The sequence below is a fragment of the Labrus mixtus genome, chromosome 8 (assembly GCF_963584025.1).
Source record: "Labrus mixtus chromosome 8, fLabMix1.1, whole genome shotgun sequence".
NCBI lineage: Eukaryota > Metazoa > Chordata > Actinopteri > Labriformes > Labridae > Labrus > Labrus mixtus.
The window spans coordinates 18,199,560-18,218,918 of NC_083619.1; the positions used below are offsets into that span (position 1 = coordinate 18,199,560).

Sequence of the window (19,359 nt, forward strand, 5' to 3'; positions counted from 1 at the left end):
GAGGCAGGGATCACAGCACACCAGGATACTTGGAATGAAAAAAAAAATGCTGCTTGCAAAGCTGGCTATTTCCGACGTTTTTCTTTGGGTTCACCACAGTGTGAAAATGAAACGGTGTCTTGGCAGGAACTTACCTGTAAATCCACAATTATCTCAGTGATGCTGCCAAGCACAGTGATGAAATCGAAAATATTCCAAGTATCTCGAAAGTAGTTCTGCGGAAAAAGAAAAAAAATGTTTTTAGTTGTTTGACCAAACATAGACAAATTAATCATCAGCAGCATAAGATGTGATTAACATCTCCTTTGTCCGTCTTCTTGTGAAGTGAGTGAAAACACTCACCACTAAACCAAATGCCATGATTTTTAGGATGCACTCCAAGGAGAACAGGACAGTGAAGGCCGAGTTGAGGTGTTTGAGAACCATGTCGTAGGCTGTTGGAGCCGAGTGGTACTGAGGAGAAAAAAGGGACAACATTTAAAATAACATTCATACATTTTGACGCCACTATCTACAATGATCACTTTCACTAGTTATAAAGATGGATATGCACATTTGAACCAATACGTTTTGCATACATCCCAATACTGGCTGTTTAAAGATTTACTTACGCCTTCCATTCAGCAGTTTGTTCCAGTTCATGTCAGCAAAGTGTAAATAACACCTAAAAACTTGCTTTAGATAAATAATCAAAGTGAACATTTTATTGCTTTTGGTATCTAAAGTTAATGCACATCCACGTGACACCCTTCAGCCAATCAGATTTTTGGCAACATTCCCGAATTTGGCAACATTCTTCTATTTGTTGTCGATGTCCCACCCAGCGGCAAAGCATGCCGCGCTGCCGCCTCGATAGCAGAGTGTGTGTGTGATTTACAACAACAATTCCCCAATGCCCCTGCCATTGTTCTTGGAGACCTAAATTCCTGCAACCTAGAGAAAACTCTGGTTTGTAAAATGTGGAACAAGGAAGGAAAACACAGTGGATAAATGTTTCATAAACATCAGCAATGCCTATCAATCCAGAAGCAAACCACCAATATCTAACTCTGACCATAATGTGGGGTATCTGGGAGGTGCTAAGAGAGGGCACTTAGGATTCTGCATGTACTGTCACAACAGACTACATACATACACGCAGAGTCCATCATACCCACAAAAAATGAAACAACAAAACCTACATAACAAAAGACATTAAACATATAATGAACCAGAGGAAATTCACTTTTAAAAATAAGGACTCATCAGCGCTACAAAGGAGAGACAAGGAATTGAGGGGTAAAATCAGGAAGGCAAAAGAGACACAGAGAAGAGGCTTTTAATGATGGTAACCCCAGAAAAATGTGGGAGGACATGAAAAATATGGCAGGTATGCCAAGAAAACAACATAAGTCATTTGTAACAAATGAGGAGCTGGCCTCTGCTGTAGAGCTGAACACCTTTTCCAGTCTGAGGACTCTAAAACTGGAGAGAGCGGCAGTGATGTGTTGAGGTCAGAACATGTGCTGACTGATTACAGGGTAGAAATCTCAGTGGGTCAGGTGGCCAATGCCTTTCGACGCCTTGACGCACTTAAGTCCACCGGCCCCGGACAACATCAGTGCGACTGTGTTGAAAAACTAACCCTAACCCTTTAACCACGGTTTTAATGAAGTCACTGGAAAAAGATCATCACAGACATGGCCTGTACATGACAGATTGGACCCCTATCAGTTTGCCTACAAGCGTAGCATTGAAGATGCTGTAGCTCCCGCATGCACCTTGTCTCAACGCATCTGGACACTCAAACAAGCAAACCTTATGCTACAGTATTATTCACTGACTTCTCATCCGCATTCAATACAATTAAACCACACATGTTGCTCTCCACAATGCACCAGTTGGAGATAAATCCTTATTTCATTCATTGGTACCACTCCTTCCTCATCAACAGACAGCAGCGGGTGATGGTAAATGACACATTGGTCACAATGAGAAGCGGCGCTCCACAAGGATGTGTCATCTCACCATTGTTATTCACCATCTACATCAATGACTGTGTTACCAGTGTGCCAAATCACCATCTTGTCAAAATGATACTGCACTAGTAGCACTGATGACAGAGGAGGCGCAGCCAGAACTCTAGCAGGACAGTGAGGACAGAGTGCCCATGTGGTGTGACCAGAATGCCCTCATTTTAAATCCCATCAAAACAGAGGAGGGTGTCTTTGGTTACACGCAGTATGCACCTCCTCCAGTCATCATTCACAATAGAAATATTAAACAATGCACATCATCAAATATCTGGGAGTGGACGTAGACAGTGCTCTTTCAGTCTGGTTCTGCGGCCTCTCAATCCAGCTAAAGTCTAGGATACTAAGACTCCTGGATATATGCTAAAAGATGGTGGGTCACTGTATTGAGCGCTCTTTCCTCGTGAGCTGCACTCAGCACACCCTCAGACAGGCCGGGAAGATTGCCTCAGACCCTTCTCATGTCCTACACAAGGAGTATGTGTGCCCTCTGCGAGGCATTTTAGGGTGCCAAGCTGTAAGAGGAACAGGTACAAACACTTTTTCATTCCTCACTCCATATCACTGCTGAATAAACAGCAGAGCAGAGGCAGGCCAAACTCCACCCCACTCACTCCCAATCATTAATGTACCTGACCTGGGCTTCACGTGGACTGTGAGCACTTTAACTTTTTCATGGACAATCTCTTAACATTATGTGTTAATATATATATTAATATGTATGTCACTCCTGAACTGTGATTTTAAATGTAAATGTGATGCGATTTGATTGGGATGCGAGGATTTCTGAGCTTGTAATGCAAGACAAATTTCCGTGCAAACAGACAATAAACTGTTATCTTATCTTATTATTGTTGTTGTTTTACCTTCATCATGAGGACCACAGTGTTGAGAGCAATCATGACGAGCACTGTGTACTCGAAAGAAGGCGAAGCCACAAAGTGCCACAGTCTGTACTGAAAGGTCTGTCTGTTCTGAGGCATGTAGCGGGTCATCGGCTTGGCGCTGATGGCAAAGTCAATGCAAGCCCTCTGATGGAGACAAATTTGAAAAGAAAAAATAGAGCAGATGAACGTGTGTGAATTTACATATCTCTTTGTCTTGGTACTTATATTTCAACGCTCCGTACCTCGTTCTTCTCCAGGCTGCACTCCTGAATCATCTTATCGCCCTGCTCCTGGAAGGTGATGATGATTAAAGCAACGAAGATGTTGACAAAGAAGAAAGGGAAGACCACGAAGTAGACCACGTAGAAAACTGACATCTCCATTCGGTTCCCTCGACTCGGCCCCATGTTCTCCTCTGTAACATCAGTGGAGTGCTGCAGGACCCTGGAAGGAGATGGGAGAAAGAAGATATGTCAATTATCTATTTCAGGGGAGGAAAAAAGTAACGATATATTAACGTATGTACTTATTACGCAATAAAAGCATGTTTTTTTTGTGAGGAGAATTTTGTAGTTCTTGTGTTGCAACGTATACATCTAACCAAAACGACAGTTTGAACATTAAACTTAAAAGAACTACCTGGACTGCCCTCCTGAGTGAAAATCTACTTACTGAGGCCATCCCTCTCCGGTTGAGACAGTGAAAAGTGTGAGGAGCGCCCAGCAGACATTGTCATAGTGAAACTCGTGTCTCCTCCACTCTCGTCTCTTCACCTCCTTCTTGTCTCGGGTGTAGTCGATGTAGTAGCCTCTGTAGGGAACACAGCGGCCCACAGGTCATTGATTCTCATCATTCACTCATCCAACCAGCAGTTGTAATGAAGAGAGCGATATCAGTCTACTCATGTACTATTTACAGGTTAATCTTTCTTCTTTATGTATATATTTTGCCTTTATTCAGATAGGATAGAGGATAGAGTTGGAAATCAGGAGAGAGAGAGAGAGTGGGGAATGACATGAGGGAAAGTAGCCATCGGTCGGACTTGAACCCGGGCCGCCCACTTGGAGGACTATAGCCTCCGTACATGGGAAGCGACCTAAACGTTAGGTATCTGCGCCCCGAGGTTAATCTTTCTGTGCTCCATTTGAAGCTTCCTTTCTTTGCTTTGCTTGTTTATTTTCTTTTTGTACATTGACTAGTTATAAGAAAATAACTTATTTTGTTTCTTCTCTCCAGTTTTTTGGGCAGTAAGAGTGACAGGATTAGTCGGCTGGTTTACATTTTTGTTTGGTTTGCCAGAAACAATCTGACCCTGTGTTCAGATTGAACAGATAAGATACAATATTAGTGAACTTTTAAAGAGGCCAGTGTGTAAACAAAGTCACTTTTTACATGTTCTCATCTTGCTCTTAGCAAATAAATAAATAAGCATAATCCCTACAATGTAAAACTTTAAAGTTTCCATTTTGACGACAAGTTATTGAAACTCTACTCTTAAAATGATAGTTGTTACTCTTCTCCCTACCAGAAAAAGACTCACTGGCTGTGGCAATGACAATTACAAGTTTGTATGAAAGAGAGGACTTAGCCATTGATGCGAAAGTGAAGCCAATGCAGAAAGGCCTCCTGCATTCTTTCTGAAACCCAGCAGGGGGCGATTGAACCAGCTGCCAAAAGAAGTCCAATTGTCTAGAAAAAGATTCTACTTCCCTTCTTGATCCATTACCTCAGGAATCATTTTGCTGGTGAGCTCATGGTTTCAAAAACTAGTTTCAAGTATTCTTTATTAAAGCAAAATGTTCACTTTGTAACTTATGGTAACAATTAGCCTAAGGTAGACATTCAGGTATATGTTGTTGTTTTTTCAAACAGTGATGTAGACATTGAATGAGTGGTTTGGATCAGTTGTGGAAAGTAAACATGTAGGATTTGTTAAAAGTAAAGTACAAACACTTTTATTTGGGTATTTTACTTTTCTGCTTCTTTCTACTTTCTTTGAAGAGTAAAGAGAGAAATATTGTGCTTTTAACAATACTGTGTGTATTAGTGCCATGTTCTTGTTATATAAAGCACACACAATAAACACTACAATGGCACTATTTTATATTATGAGTTCTTTTACTTATGGTTATATAATTACATTTAAAGTCAAATACCTTTGTTCTTTAATTAAGTAAAATATTGAATGCAGTTCATTTACTTATAGAAAAATATTTTAAATGTACTACTTTTCCTGAAATCTTTGAGTAATTCCTCCATGGCTGGTTAAGATACCACTACAGATCCACTTACTGGCACTCCTTCTCTGAGTTCATGGAGCTGTCGGTGCAGTAGAAGAATTTCCCTTTGAAGAGCTGCACAGCAATGACAGCAAAGATGAACATGAAGAGCTGGTACACGATGAGGATATTAAAGACGTTCTTCAGAGATGTGACCACACAGTCAAAGACCGCCTGTGGAGAAGAGGGATGGCAAAGCAAGCGCAACCTGTCAGGGATCTCCGAAAGAACACCAGAGAAACAAAACACAGGAGAATGTTTGCAGAGAGATTGCTTCATACCTTTAGTTTGGGAAGCCTCTTGATGGTTTTTAGAGGCCGCAGAACTCTCAAAACTCTGAGCGACTTGATAGTTTTGATGTCTCTGCCTTTGTTGTTTCTGTTGACATTGAAATACAGCACTTAGGAGAAAGGATGTGTGCTCAAACTTAGACACAAGGACGTTTGGTATGGTTACATTCATAACAGTGAAAAGAAGAATGCTAACAGGGAAATCAAAATGGTAACACAAGTGCATATAAAAAAAACACGTTGACACAGGACTTCACTTTGAGTGTGTTTGTACCAAGCCCAGCAGGTGTCACAGGCAACAATGAGGACTGTTTGTGCTATGATTTACTTTGCATGACGTTTTTATGAAACATAAGTCAGATTGTGTTTTGTAAAGATAAAGTCAAAGTTAAAAGATTATCAAGAAAATAACCCTCTTTTTGAAATTGTATGTACTCTGTGTATCTCAAAATCATAATTAAGGCTTGTTTTGATTTCAATACATTCACCCTCAATTTACCATGTGTCCTGAAACCACTAAATCACTTTCTCAAAAATTAAGTATGAGACAATTGCTTCTTTTTATACTATGAATTGTTGGTCTTGTTATCTTTGTTGAGAGTTGACAGTGGGTAGAGTCAGCTAGGGGGGGGGGGGGGGGGAGAGTGGGGAATAAAAGATATGCTGCAAAGAAGCAGCAGGCTGGAGTCAAACCTGGACCGTCCACTTCATGGACAACAGCCTCTGTACACAGGGCGCATGAACTAACAGCGAGGCAAACTGTTGTCCCCTAAGTTGTGTTTTTAAGTGCCACGCTCACCTCATTGGCTAATTCTCGCTTATCAAGGTCATAACATTAAATTATAGAATTGTATTTATTTGTTTCTGTCCTTGAAACCCAATCTCAACTGTGTGGGTTTTGGACATTGTGTAATATTCCACTTTATACATTCCACCGCACATAAAAAAATTAAACCCATTATACTCAAATGGACTCATTTTAAGTGCGCCCTTGGGAAGAATATGCCAATCCAACTTTATAAAATGAACTTACATGTTAATTTTTTATTTCTAAGAGGGTCAAACTAAAATGGCAAAAGGGTTTTATTAAAGTGGCTACATGTTAAAACATTTAACCCCTGATACCTGCTGGTAAGGTTTAGAAGACACAACAACAAAAACACAATCCAAACACAATAAATAAAAAAATATAGACAAATGAAATGAAAGATATATATTTAAAGCTTATGGAAGACATTCACATAAAGTGTGACAGAAATTTTTACCCCATCACATTCCTGGTAGCCCCAACAGTGATAAAATCCACAGGAACAACATAGAAAAAAATTGAGGCATAAAAAGAGATACACTGTGAGCAAAGCTCAGAGGATCACAGTTATAATCACAACAGAGAAATCCACAGCACAGTCCTGTACAGTACAACAGAAGGCGGAAAAAGGTTTAGTCAGTTATCTGTCACACTCAGTTGGGAACGACAACAGAAACAAATACAGTAGAGGTTTTTCACAGCAGTCATGACACACCTCACTCATGTGTAAACCCTGAAATTACAGAGAAATCCATACAAACACTTAAATCTGAGATACACACTTCACAGAACCAGGCATGCCTCCATATCTGCAGTTTTCTGAGCTGCTCCTTTGTCATTGAAGCAGACTGCATTTTTGTAAAAAAGTGTCTTTGAGGGAAGGTCGTTTATAACAATACTGTATGCTCAGAAAACGATTTGCTGCAGTGAGTCAGTCATTACTCATCAACAGGCGGCACTATACAGTGACTCACGTTAGAGCAAAGGCAATGAGAGCTCCCACCACCACGATGAAGTCCAGGATGTTCCACATGTCTCGGAAATAAGAGCCGTCGTGCAGAATGAGACCCTGGTCTATCATCTGGGGGACAAATATGCATAAACAAGGCAACGCAGAGTCAATGGATCAAACAATACTGAACCGGGAACACCTCTGAGTGAATCTAGAGTCAGTTACATTTCTATAAAGAGTGTTTTCTGTATGAAAATATACTGACCTTGATGATCATTTCAAAGGTAAAAACTCCAGTGAAGACATAATCAAAATAACGAAGGACCTGATCATTAACACACACAAAAAGAAACACCAATACAAATTATTGCTGTGCATGTTTTATGGCGGAAATCCATTCTACATTCTTATTCTATACATTATGTACAGCACACTTATTGTCATAGCACAACATGAGTGCCAAGAACATACACTATAACTCCTTCAACCTGTAATCCTCTTGTTGGCATATTTTTCAAACCTTGAACAGTTTCTATTTAAAAGAAGCTGTAGCTTTAAATACAGGCTGCATGAGTGTGTTTGTTAGAAAAACTATAGCTCTAGAAATAGATCGAAATATTAAATTCGGATTTCTCTCTTGAGCTCTGGATCCCATTCAGATATCTGACAAATTAAGTGCTGTAATAAATTCCCATCAAACAGAATTTAAAAAAAAGTGTACTCATTCAATTGCAGGACTAACAAAAGCTTACTGTAGGTATCCCGACTTTTTGACTATCCATCCATCCATAGAATACGTATACACCCCCTCTCTTTCTTACTAGCCCCCCTCTTGAAGGCCTTCAAAGAAATGTTCCTTCTTTGTTCCTTTCTTTCTTTCTTTCTTTCTTTGTCTTTACTTTTTTCCCCTGGTTTTAGTCTTCACTGTCCTCCATCTATATGTTTGGCACTGTCTTGTACTTGTATTGGTTTCACCTTTCATAGCAATTTTAAAAAAAGGATACGTATTTTCAACAAATGTGATATATAATTTGTATCATTTAGTCCAGACAAGAAGACATGTCTATACAATCAGTGGGAATGTCATGCAATGATAGAACTGACTGAAGTGGAGACCGTTTCTGTCACTCTCTCTCACACTGAAGCCAGCTACAATGTAGATTTACTTGTTTGTGCTGACTTGGTCACGCTTGACACTTTCCATGATGCTGAGTTGTCAAAACAAAACAAAAAAAAACAACAACTGTGAAAAGCAATTTGCACAGCTACGTCCCAGTCAAAGCTGCTGATTGTCACCTTTGATGTGCATGAAACCAAATGTGTCACGACACATTGTTACTGAGAGAGTGTTAAATCAACTAGGGATCAAACAGTAAACCTGAGGCTAAAATTTCAAGAATTACATTTCTTAGAAGGTTTGTCTTTAGAATTATCTTATTGTATCTTTTGAACATATTTTCTTGTTTTCTTTTTTAAAAGCTATTAAGATTTTATTTGTCAGTTGTTCCGTAACTTGTACTGTTTTTTTTTTTGTTATGAACATTGTATGGAAAAAATAACTTGGAAAAAACCCTCATTCCGATTCTGGACACAACACAAGTGAGCTCCGTTGTTCACATTTAAAAAATGAGCAAATTCCGCCTTACAATTGAGGATTAATTTTCACGCTGCCTTAGACTGTTGCCGTTGTGAACAGCTATGAACCACTTTGCCTGCAGACGTAGTCAACATGTTGTATTACCTTTTTTATTTTGAGCTGCCCCTGCCCGTAATTTATCATCCATCTTTACCTTACCGTCATAGCCTCATTTCATTTATAAGCTGGTAAATGGATACTTTAAACGCATTCATCCTACATTTCCAAATACAACCAAAATAAAAATATGCGCTGTGATCTCACCTTGTTTCTGTCTGAATTGGTGCACACAGGGTCCTCAGCAGCCAGTGCGATGCTGCTCGCCACAATCACGAGTAGGATGGTCATCTCAAAGTAACGCATCGTGACCACATAGTGACATATCCTCCTGATACTGCAGATCAACGCAGAGACAGATGTTAACAGAGATGCAAATACCTCTGTATGTCCCTTGACATTGAATCGTTTAGATTTTGCAGCATCTTACGGGTTGGAGGCTTTGAAGATGAACATGCTGTCTGGCGCTACATGTTTGGGAGGAAGTGGAGGTTCCTCCTCCTCCTCTTCGTCTGTTTCGTCGTCGTCGTCGTCGTCGTCGTCCTGGTCGGAGTTGTATGCCTCCAACTCTTTATTGTTCACTGAAACACAGACATAGATTGGAGTAAGGAGAAGTAAATGTTTTAGCAGTGCAGGGACTGCTATGACAAAGAGAGAACAATGTGATTCACCAGCACAATGAAATAATCAAACTAATTCTTCAAGTGTGGCACTCCTATCAGATGTCAGAAACACCTACACATGTTGAAAGAGTGATACTGGTACTTAATCCTACTTGATGATGCTTAGTAGAACAGTGTGCATTCAGAGTGATTTCAGTGCTACCTGTCATGGGGGTGAGTTCCAGCAGAGGCTGTGCAGACATTTCAATGGCCACACTTCCCTCCAGGTTGGACTTGTTTCGTTTGATGGAGACGGGGCGGCTCTCTGACTCGATGGTCCTCACAGTGTACTCTGTAGCCTCCAGGGCAGACTCCACGGGCATGTTCTGGCAAAGGGACTGGTACTGGTCTGAGTGTCTACCTTCGCCCTGCTCAGACCAGGAACAGTCTAGCAGCTGTTCACACTGAGGAGGGTCGGGGATGTCGCCACCAGGTACAGCAGATCTGAAACAGGGAAGAAAAGCATTAATCAGTTGCGATTGAAAGTGCTTTATGTCTGACATGTCAATGGATGTCCCCTACCTGTCACCTACCTGTCACCTACCTTATAATCTCTCTATGTTTTAATCAATGGTTGGTTTTCCACTTTAGTCCACTTTTGAATGAAATGTCTCAACAGCCATTAGATGAACTGAAAACACATTTTGTACAGATTTTCATGTCCTCCTAATAATTATTAACTATAACTTTTATGACCTCTTACTTGCATCATTGTCAGGTCACAATTAAATTCTGAAATAAATGGCATTCTCTAAATCCTTTGCTTAACTTTGCAGTTAATAGTAATTAGCACATAATAGCATGCTAACACACTGAAATGATGTGGTGAACAAGACTTACTATCATCAAAGTGTTAGCATTGCCACTAGCATGGGCAAGAACCCTGATGTATATCCTATTAGGTTCATCATGTAGGTTTATGCTGTAGCTTACTGTTAGCATTGAACTCTATGTATGCAACTTTACTTTGCATTTAGTGTCAGCTAGCACGTGAAAAAGTGACACTGAACATTTGAGAAACATAAACCCTTCTGCATATCTGTGTGTTTGTTACAAGAATGTTAGCACTGTATTGTTAGCAATGAGCAGCCTGACTTTGAACTTAGTGCCAAACACCTGTTGGCAAGCTAGCATACTTAAATGGCATGGTGAACACATGAGAACTTATTAAACTGCCGCACATCTACTGGTCTGCATGTTCACAAGCATGTTAGCCTTTTGTTAGCACTGAGCTCTATGTGACACCGTTTAGTCATGGCTATGGATGATTTTTAATCTCGCTTTTTATTCTTAAAGATTGCTCGATTATTTTAGAACAGCAGTTAGACAAAGGGAAGGTAGGCGACATGTTTTCGAAAAGAATGTATTCTTTTTTGGTGATTTCCCTCTCTCTAACATTTACATGTGTAAAATAAAAAACAGGTGAGGGTGTGTCTACTATTGATTAGGTAATTTGTCTAAATTTCTAAAGCCTTATGTAATGCAGTTGTAGGGTTGGATTTTGCATGAAAGTAGACTTTGGTTTATATCTCCCTTACCGAAATAGAGGGGATTTCATCTCATTCAGGATAGACAGGTTAAATGATAACGGCAGCTATTAATGACTTCTGTGTGAATGTGGACAATGCATTAAATGAACGTTTAAAACAAGTGAATATGTGCTATAAAAAAGAAGAGAGAAGGTGCTCTCTCATGGACAATAAAATAGAGACATTTCATTTAAAATGGTCTCCACTATATAATTACATACAAGAAAAAGGACTTGATATATAATAAAAAGGAAAAATATGCTTTGGTTCACGAGAACCTTATAATCTGAAATGAAAACAGACTTGCCTCATATCTTCTCCGACTTCTGCGTACGGGTTGATGATAGTTGTTCCACAGTCATCTTGGGCCAACCCTCCTTCTGCCTCCTCCTTTTCCTCCTTCTCCTCCCTCTCATCCAGTATCTTCCTCTCCTGGCTGAGCGACCGTCTCACTTGAAGCACCTCATGTGGTGTCTGAGAACAGTCCAGACTCTTTGCTTCTGGTCGAGCTTCTCTGTGACGGTGTCGTCTGTGTCGTGCCCCTTCCTCTGGCCCCTGACTGGGTCTGAACTTGCGGCCCATCCTGTGTCTGCCCCCGCCTGCAGCTCGGTGGTTTCCTCCTCCTGTTTTCTCCTCGCTCAGGTTGACCAGAGGCTCAGCTGTTGGAGGCTCCGGCATGGGGATGGAGATGGACATGGGGGGCTCCGGGAGGGGCATCCCCACAGACATGGGGGATTCAGGCAGGTGAGCAGGGCTGGCCTCATCGGAGATGGTGTTGGTGTTGTGGGCGATGGTAGGGGTTTCAGCGGTTTCCTCTGTAGGGCTGCTAAACAGCTCCTCTCTGCTCGCCATCTGGCGACGTTTGCGTAGCTGGTTGGCTCTCTGCTCCCACACAGACATGTTGACCTTCCTCCTCCTATCACGACGGTTGGAAAAAGGTTTTGCTCCATTGAGGGGCTGTTCATCGGCGGCTCCTGGAGGACCCTCAGCCTCCTCTGGGAAGTTTGGCCGGCCTCGATGGATAGCTCGTTTCCTGTATAGGTAGGGTCTTCTCCTCCCACTAAGGACCATAATTTATCTCACGTCATCATAGAACAGAAACAGGGCCAAATTTATGGAAATGGTCACAAGAAACATCAAGACTGTGTGAATTTAGCATACCAGTTAAATAGAAAAGTATAAAGAAAAAAGAAAAAGTTGCAAGAAAAGGAAAAAACCTTTTCTGTGAATTTTTAATGTTAGTTAATTAGTAACATAAATAAAATTCCCATGGAAAAATGTGCAAAATATTCCAAGCTAAAAAAAACATCCAAAAACTGAAAAAAATAAGTTACCTGAAAGGTGAGGACAGATCAAAAGCAAAGAGAAAAACAAAAAAAACACAAAAACAAAAAGGCCAAGGTGCAGGGGATCAAAGTACAAACATAGTGTAACATCTAGAAAATAATCTTGATAATCTAGTGAGAGAATTAAAGGGAGGAGTTCTGTGAGACAGGGATGCATACAATTATACTTACTGGTGTTCAGATTCTTTTGTCGTCCATGTAATCAATGAGTGATTATTTGAAAACAAGACATTAGTGTTGTACAACATACACAGAACATTTGCTGTGACACAGAACAAAATATGTGAAGGGGACCAAAAGTGAAGTCATCCAGATTTTCATGGAACTGTAACAATTGCTTGAGGATGACTACTGTGGATATTTTTATTTAAAGAAGTTTTCAGTTTTATGGACATTCATATTATTTCTTGTTCTATATTCAATGTCAAAGGTTGCGGATCAAATTGATTCCAAATCGACAGTAATTCACATTACATTTTGTTCAACGTCACTAAACAGGCATAAAAACAAGACAATGTGATGGAACCAGCAAACACAATTAAACACATTTAAATCTGCATCTTAAAATCTGCAACACACACAAGACTGACATTCAAATATGTAACAGACAAATGATACACTCAGTGTCACCTCAGCAGAGACACAGTGTGTGCAGTTGCCTCTCATTGATTATTCCCCTGTTTATGCACTACCTGAAAGTGTGTCTGTTTTTACTATTACTGATAATACAGCACAGCCATTTCACTGTTCCTTCCATGTTTTGATCTGTAGCTACTGCATAGAGAATATATAATATAATGTGGGAAATCTCACTGTTGATGGTATTACCTAAATAAGTTTGTAGTAAATGGTGTAAAAACATGCATAAAAATGAATGTAGTCCTAATCAAGTCGAGCTGGTGCTCTAAATGAGAAACTCCATGTGTCCCTGCAGTACACTACATGTCTCTTCAGTGATAGCTGTTTTAGAAATCTGGTAAATTAGTATTTCCCCTGATGGGTCATGTACTTCAGTAGTTGTCTACTCTCAACTGTAACTCTATTGTCACAGTGATTAAATAGATTGGTAAAAAAAAAAAAAGAATGGAAACTTGGTCACAATCTGCATGCTCAAAATATCCCTCCCCCTTGGTAGAGTGAAACTTCCTGCTGTTCACAACCATCTTGTTAAAAATAAATACCATCTGCCCTCATCCTCATTTTATTGAGAGACAAGCAGTTATAGAAATAGCTTTAAAGTAAGGGGTCATGCTTTTAAATCAGGCACATCCAATTAACATTCAATCATAAATGCCTTTAACATGCCTGTGTAACTTGGCATTCCCCATGCAACAGAAGAAACTGGTTCTCAGAGAGTTCATTATCAATACCTTTCTTTTGGAAATATTGATCTTGGGAGCTAGACCCTCTTGATTTTTAACATATCATCTTCAATAAAAAGTAGCATTAGGTTTACCACCTGTTCTCCAAAAGCGTCCTTACTAAATCTTAAGAAGGGCAACCAGTAACTGCTGCGAGAGACAAAACTCTTCAAAGAATCGTGACACTATTCAGCTCGATCTGAAACTTCAATTTGCTTAAGATGAGATCTTATCTGAGAATCAGTCGTACACTGATGATTTAGAGCTTCGGACTATGAGCCGTGAGTGCTAATCACATACAAGAACAGAAGTTTTGTTTGCTGTTGGCGGCAATGACTTACTCAGATATCAGGCCGTCTCTGCCTCTGGCATATCTCTGGTTGAAAAACGCTTCCTCCTCCTCTTCATCCTGATAAAAAACAATAATAATAATACACATATTAAATGTATATTGATTGTAACACCAAGACATGAACCTACATCTGTTATATTTTACACTTGTGAGATACATCCCTAAAGGTGTGTACTATATATATTTATAAAAACCATTGGTTCACTGCCAATACGGAGGTAAAAAATAGTACAAACCTTTGTCAGTTCCTGTGCGTTGGCGAGGTTATCTACAGCGATGGCCAAGAAGACGTTCAGCAGGGTGTCTGTCATGAAGACGGTTAAAAACAAACACACCTGTAGGAACCTATCAGTGTTTGTACTCCCAGCTCCCTTAAAGAAATACATGTTGTGTGTAGATGTATGAAAAAAAAACATCTAAATTAAATCTTCCCTCTAATTCTTTTATGAGGCTCCAACCAGAAACTCCGGGTGTTCATCAGCAAATTCAAAAGTGTAAGTGTAGTCACATAATCTAAGTATGGAGGACACTATTTTGTGTTTCAGAGTTGCTCATTAAAACATTCATTTGGTTTATTTGACGTTAACTGAATATCCTCCTATGACAATTTTTATTGCTTATCTATTTCAGTAAATGTCCATTTCACTTTGCATCTGACCTGTATTATAATCGTTGGAAATATAGTGGTAGATATAAGTATGGTCTGTAACATAATTACATTTGCAGCTTATAAATATCCAACTTCAGTTACTTTCATTTTATACCCCACTACATGTATTGTATAGTTATGCAAGTGTATGTCAAATTCATGGAAAAGATAGTGAAAACAGGTAAACACTATTTTATGTATTTTAAACTAATGCCGAGAGGAGGTTAAAAAGTGTGATGACCTGATTTCAATTTGTGGAAGATGAAGGCAGAAACTGCATTAATGCCGGAGAAATATTTACAGTTAAATTGCCAAAAGTACAGCATTTCATTTGGCATATATTTGTACATATCTCTGGAAGGTGATTCCTTCTGCTTTACTGCCATTTTCTGCCAATTGGAAGCTACAACTTCAATATCTGGCTGGCTTTTATAAGAACCAAGCAACTGGAAAGTTAAGATTAGAACATAGGCTTAATAATTTAGAATGAAAGATTAAACACTACTTTTAAAGGTCCCATATTCTGCTTTTTCTGGTTTTATATGCTCTTCAGTGTGTTTTCCAAGTGTCCTGTGCATGTTTAGGCACATCTATGTGCAAAAGTTCAAAGTCCAGTCAAAGAAACGCGGCTTCTCCTACGTCCTCCTGTTAGCTGTAGCATTAGCCGCATGTAACACTCGGTTCTAGCCCCCCTCGAAAAAAATGTGTCAGTGCGGCGTCATTGTCAGTGTGAGATCACTGATCTGATCCATTGGCTCATTGTGGCAAGCCCTGCAGCTCATGTTGAAATTTCCGAGAAGCGTGCTGAACAACTGACCAATAACGACAGAGCAGATCGGCAGACCAATAACAGTGTGGGCTCAGCAGAGTGTAGCTGACGGACTCAGAGTGTAGAGGGAGCAAGGAGGAGCAGTACATGAAAACAGACACTTTTTTCGGACTTTAGCTATTGTGAACGTACAAAAGTAGGTACATAGATTAAATATATGAACCCCAAAAAGGGCATAATATGGGCTCTTTAAAGTCAAGTTAAAAAATTAGCCTTAAATTAAATGTATGCAATAACAATAGTCCACCAATACTGGATTATCGAGTTTTTATGGAAGGGCCATTCTGCTGACATTCTGCGGACTTCTATTTTAGACAGAGCCTTTATCTGTAAGGAGCTCTACACCTTCAATCAGGTAAACCTTTCTATACACCACTCTTTCTTATCATGTAGTATTCCTCCACTGTAAAACCACTGCAGTTAGGCAGTTAGGCCAATACCTTTTCAATTCTTCTTCTACCACAGATTTTTGTACAGGTGAAGAGAAGAAGCCATATTAGAGCTTTCTAACAACTATTACAAAGTCAATAAGGATACAGTTTCCAAACAGGGTGAGCACTATGAAGTAGATGGACGACCACATGCCATACTGCACTCCACCCTGGGATCGGATCCCATTATACATCACCTCATTCCAGTCCTCGCCGGTCAAAATCTGCAAGCAAACAAGGAGAATATTAAGTATAGATAATTACAGTGCATGTACATGATTTGAGAAAAGTGCCTTTAAATCACATGGAAGAGGAGACATATTCCCTGCATGCAAACCAGTTATAGATAGGCTTTAAAAATGGCAGCAGGATAAGTCATTACTATGTCTGCTGATCAAAACAGTCCTTCACAGTGGGGCTGGTTTTGTAGCAGATCTGATGTGGATTTGTTCACGTTTCACTTGTCTGATATTCATGTGCCCATATGTGTGCACGGATGTGTGGGATGATAGCAGAGGCAGGGGGGGGTAGAGAGCGAGTGAGCAGAGTTGTTTAATCTGTGCCTGGGGTGAGAAATATCCCAGGGTGCAATGTGTCATGGAGAGCAGGCAGAACGAGGGGATCTGTGGGAGCCAAACCTGAAACACTGTCATGATGGCAGCTGGAAATGTGTCAAAGTTGGTGGGAGTGTAATCTTCAAAGATGAACCTAGAGGGAAGGCAGATAGAAAGCAGGGTCAGATATGACCATGGAAGAATAGGAAGAGGAGGAGGAAGCAGAGGAGGAGGAGGATGCAGAGCTATTTTCATCCGGACATATCATTTCCTCTCCTCTTCATCATACACACCGTTGCAGTTCCGTTTGTAGGGTATTGTATGCAATTCAAAGACTGGTTTGATCATATGTAGGTTACAATAATATATGAATGACAAAAGAAAGCGGTCCCTTGAGAATTGAGGATTTCAGTATTTACATCCTGAGGGTTACACTCACCTTCCTCCAAAAAGCTGCATCCCGAGTAGAGCGAACACAACGATGAAGAGGAAGAGAAGAAACAGCAGGCTGATGATGGACTTCATGGAGCTCATGAGGGACACAACCAAGTTCCTGAGAGATGCCCAGTATCTGATGGAGAGAAATCACAGACTTTTTGTCTTTTTCTTTTAAACACAGCTGGAAAATATATACCCACAGATATACAGACAAAGAGGGCCTTTTTTCATTGTCCGACTCACTTTGTGATCTTGAAAATTCTCAGGAGTCTCAGCGCCCTCAGTACACTGATCCCAAACGACATGCCAGGCCTGAAGAAACCCCAAACTACCTCAAAGATGCTGCCTACAATGACCTGTAACCAAAAAAAAGAAAAACAAATATTAACTTCCCAATGGGTCCATTTGACAGTCTCCTTCTTCTGCATCTCACGCTATCCCACTTTCCAAGCACAACACAGTTTGGGTAGATGGTTGTTCAACATGAGTCTGGTTTTCCTCAAGGTTTCTACCTCTTAAAGGATGTTTATCTTTTTCACTGTAACTTTGCTAAATGTTGCTTAGTGCTCATGATGGATTAATGTTGGGTCTTTGTAAATACGATAACAAAGAGTAAGGTCTTTTACCTGCTCTTTTGGAAAGTGTCTTGCGATAAAACTTGTTATGAATTGGAACTATACAAACAAAGATTGATTGTTTGATAAGCAGCCCAACCTATTTTTATCTGAAGTGAATGAGCACAGAGTTTTAGAGCGCTCAGGCACGGTACACCTCCTTGGCTTCGGCACAGTACACTTCATGCACGAGCACATGCACACGGGTACACAATGCTGACAGCCTTCATTATGGAGAAATCCGGAGTTTCATGGCTGTATCTGACTAAAATGACACAATATAAGCCACAAAGTAGCTGTCATGTTCTCTGTGTTGTTCTCCGATGTGCGGCCACGGAGGTAATCATGCTTAAGCCGTGTCGGCCAGTGTGTGAACGGCGCAGCAGGGGGCCAATCGTGCTTGAGTACGGCACGGTACAGATGGCCAGTGTGACCACCAAAAATGATACTATTCCATATAAATAAGTATAAAGGTAGTACGTACAATGTAACAAAATGTTGAAACTCATTTTTCCTTCCACTTGATAGAATTGGATACAGTATTTGTGTATCTTGTAGTGACATGTCGAAATGAATGTGTCTATGTTTTGGTTTACCTATGGATTAATATGTACATTCTCTGCTGTTGAACCAAAGCATCATTTTGCACCAGGATTTGACCATTTTCCTTTTGTTATATTAAACACAGGTGTTTTGAGTGTGTAATATAAAGTCAGAATAGGAGATAAAGGACCTCACCCCACAGTCGAAGCAGTTAAAAGATGAGTGAAAGTAGAGCCGAAAACCCAGACCATACATTTTCAAAAACATCTCAGCCAAAAACAGCCCCAGGAAAACAAACTCTGCATAGTCTGGAGATGAGAAAACAAAGAAAAACCAATTAAACAAAAGTCTAAGAAGGCAGCTGTCTACACATAAAACTGTGACTTCATCAGATGTGACCTGAAATGTTCTCAAACTGAAGTACTTAATCATAGAATATTCAAAAGTGCAACCCACAGAGGAAGATGGTCAGCCAGTTGGGCTGGTTGTGGTGGACAATGGCCACACAGATGGTGTTGAGAGCCACAAGACTGAGCACCATCAGGTAGAAAGTGTCGGTCTTCACCATGCGGCGGATGGAGATGCGTAACATTCGCTCTTTACGCCGCAGGTAGGCAGCGGGGCCGCGTCGGCCGCTGCGGAAGTTCATCCTGGATCGAGACATACCTGAGAGAGAAAATGTGAGAATCAGTGCAGAGAGAAAGAAGGCCGGAGGGAGAGGAAGAGGTGAAATAAAGGTGAGATACACACAAAGTGAGTTACTGTAAAGCCTGCTTAAAAGGCTCAATACCTGAGCAGACAGAAAATGTAAAGATCTTCACTCACTGGCAGTAGACGTGTCTGTAACCTTTGGGTCCCCGGGGGCTCCTCTCCGTGCTCCCGTCTTCTTACTCGCTCTCTTTAGCACTGAAATGTTTCACAAAAATGTTCAGGCCATTCAAACTTTGAATTTCTTTATAACTGAAATACTTACAGCACAGAAAGTGATCACTCTTGTGAACTGAAGGTCTGGTTAATTAAAGCTGTATTGTCAACAGTGATTATATTTAGCTTATGATATGATATAAGCCTTTTTTAATCATCTGTTCTTTAGACTCTGTTTGCTCATGCTGATGTTTAACTTTTTTTAA

The 19,359-nt window shown here is 40.3% G+C and overlaps 1 protein-coding gene across 1 annotated transcript in view; it reads right to left on the reverse strand.

Annotated features, from left to right (window-relative positions):
- The window catches only part of LOC132979228 (voltage-dependent R-type calcium channel subunit alpha-1E-like), a 61,278-nt gene that overhangs the window by 10,598 nt on the left and 31,321 nt on the right, over nucleotides 1–19,359 (reverse strand). Inside the window, exons 11-32 of the mRNA XM_061044846.1 lie at nucleotides 19,055–19,135; nucleotides 18,686–18,895; nucleotides 18,425–18,537; nucleotides 17,316–17,428; nucleotides 17,074–17,205; nucleotides 16,719–16,788; nucleotides 16,187–16,304; nucleotides 14,408–14,475; nucleotides 14,161–14,228; nucleotides 11,426–12,172; nucleotides 9,747–10,036; nucleotides 9,352–9,502; nucleotides 9,129–9,258; nucleotides 7,494–7,553; nucleotides 7,251–7,357; nucleotides 5,460–5,556; nucleotides 5,192–5,352; nucleotides 3,572–3,709; nucleotides 3,142–3,343; nucleotides 2,879–3,043; nucleotides 343–453; nucleotides 135–215 (exon numbers count right to left, since the gene is read on the reverse strand). Of these exons, the coding sequence (XP_060900829.1) occupies nucleotides 135–215; nucleotides 343–453; nucleotides 2,879–3,043; nucleotides 3,142–3,343; nucleotides 3,572–3,709; nucleotides 5,192–5,352; nucleotides 5,460–5,556; nucleotides 7,251–7,357; nucleotides 7,494–7,553; nucleotides 9,129–9,258; nucleotides 9,352–9,502; nucleotides 9,747–10,036; nucleotides 11,426–12,172; nucleotides 14,161–14,228; nucleotides 14,408–14,475; nucleotides 16,187–16,304; nucleotides 16,719–16,788; nucleotides 17,074–17,205; nucleotides 17,316–17,428; nucleotides 18,425–18,537; nucleotides 18,686–18,895; nucleotides 19,055–19,135 (3,413 nt within the window). The remainder of the gene's footprint in view (nucleotides 1–134; nucleotides 216–342; nucleotides 454–2,878; nucleotides 3,044–3,141; nucleotides 3,344–3,571; nucleotides 3,710–5,191; nucleotides 5,353–5,459; nucleotides 5,557–7,250; nucleotides 7,358–7,493; nucleotides 7,554–9,128; nucleotides 9,259–9,351; nucleotides 9,503–9,746; nucleotides 10,037–11,425; nucleotides 12,173–14,160; nucleotides 14,229–14,407; nucleotides 14,476–16,186; nucleotides 16,305–16,718; nucleotides 16,789–17,073; nucleotides 17,206–17,315; nucleotides 17,429–18,424; nucleotides 18,538–18,685; nucleotides 18,896–19,054; nucleotides 19,136–19,359) is intronic.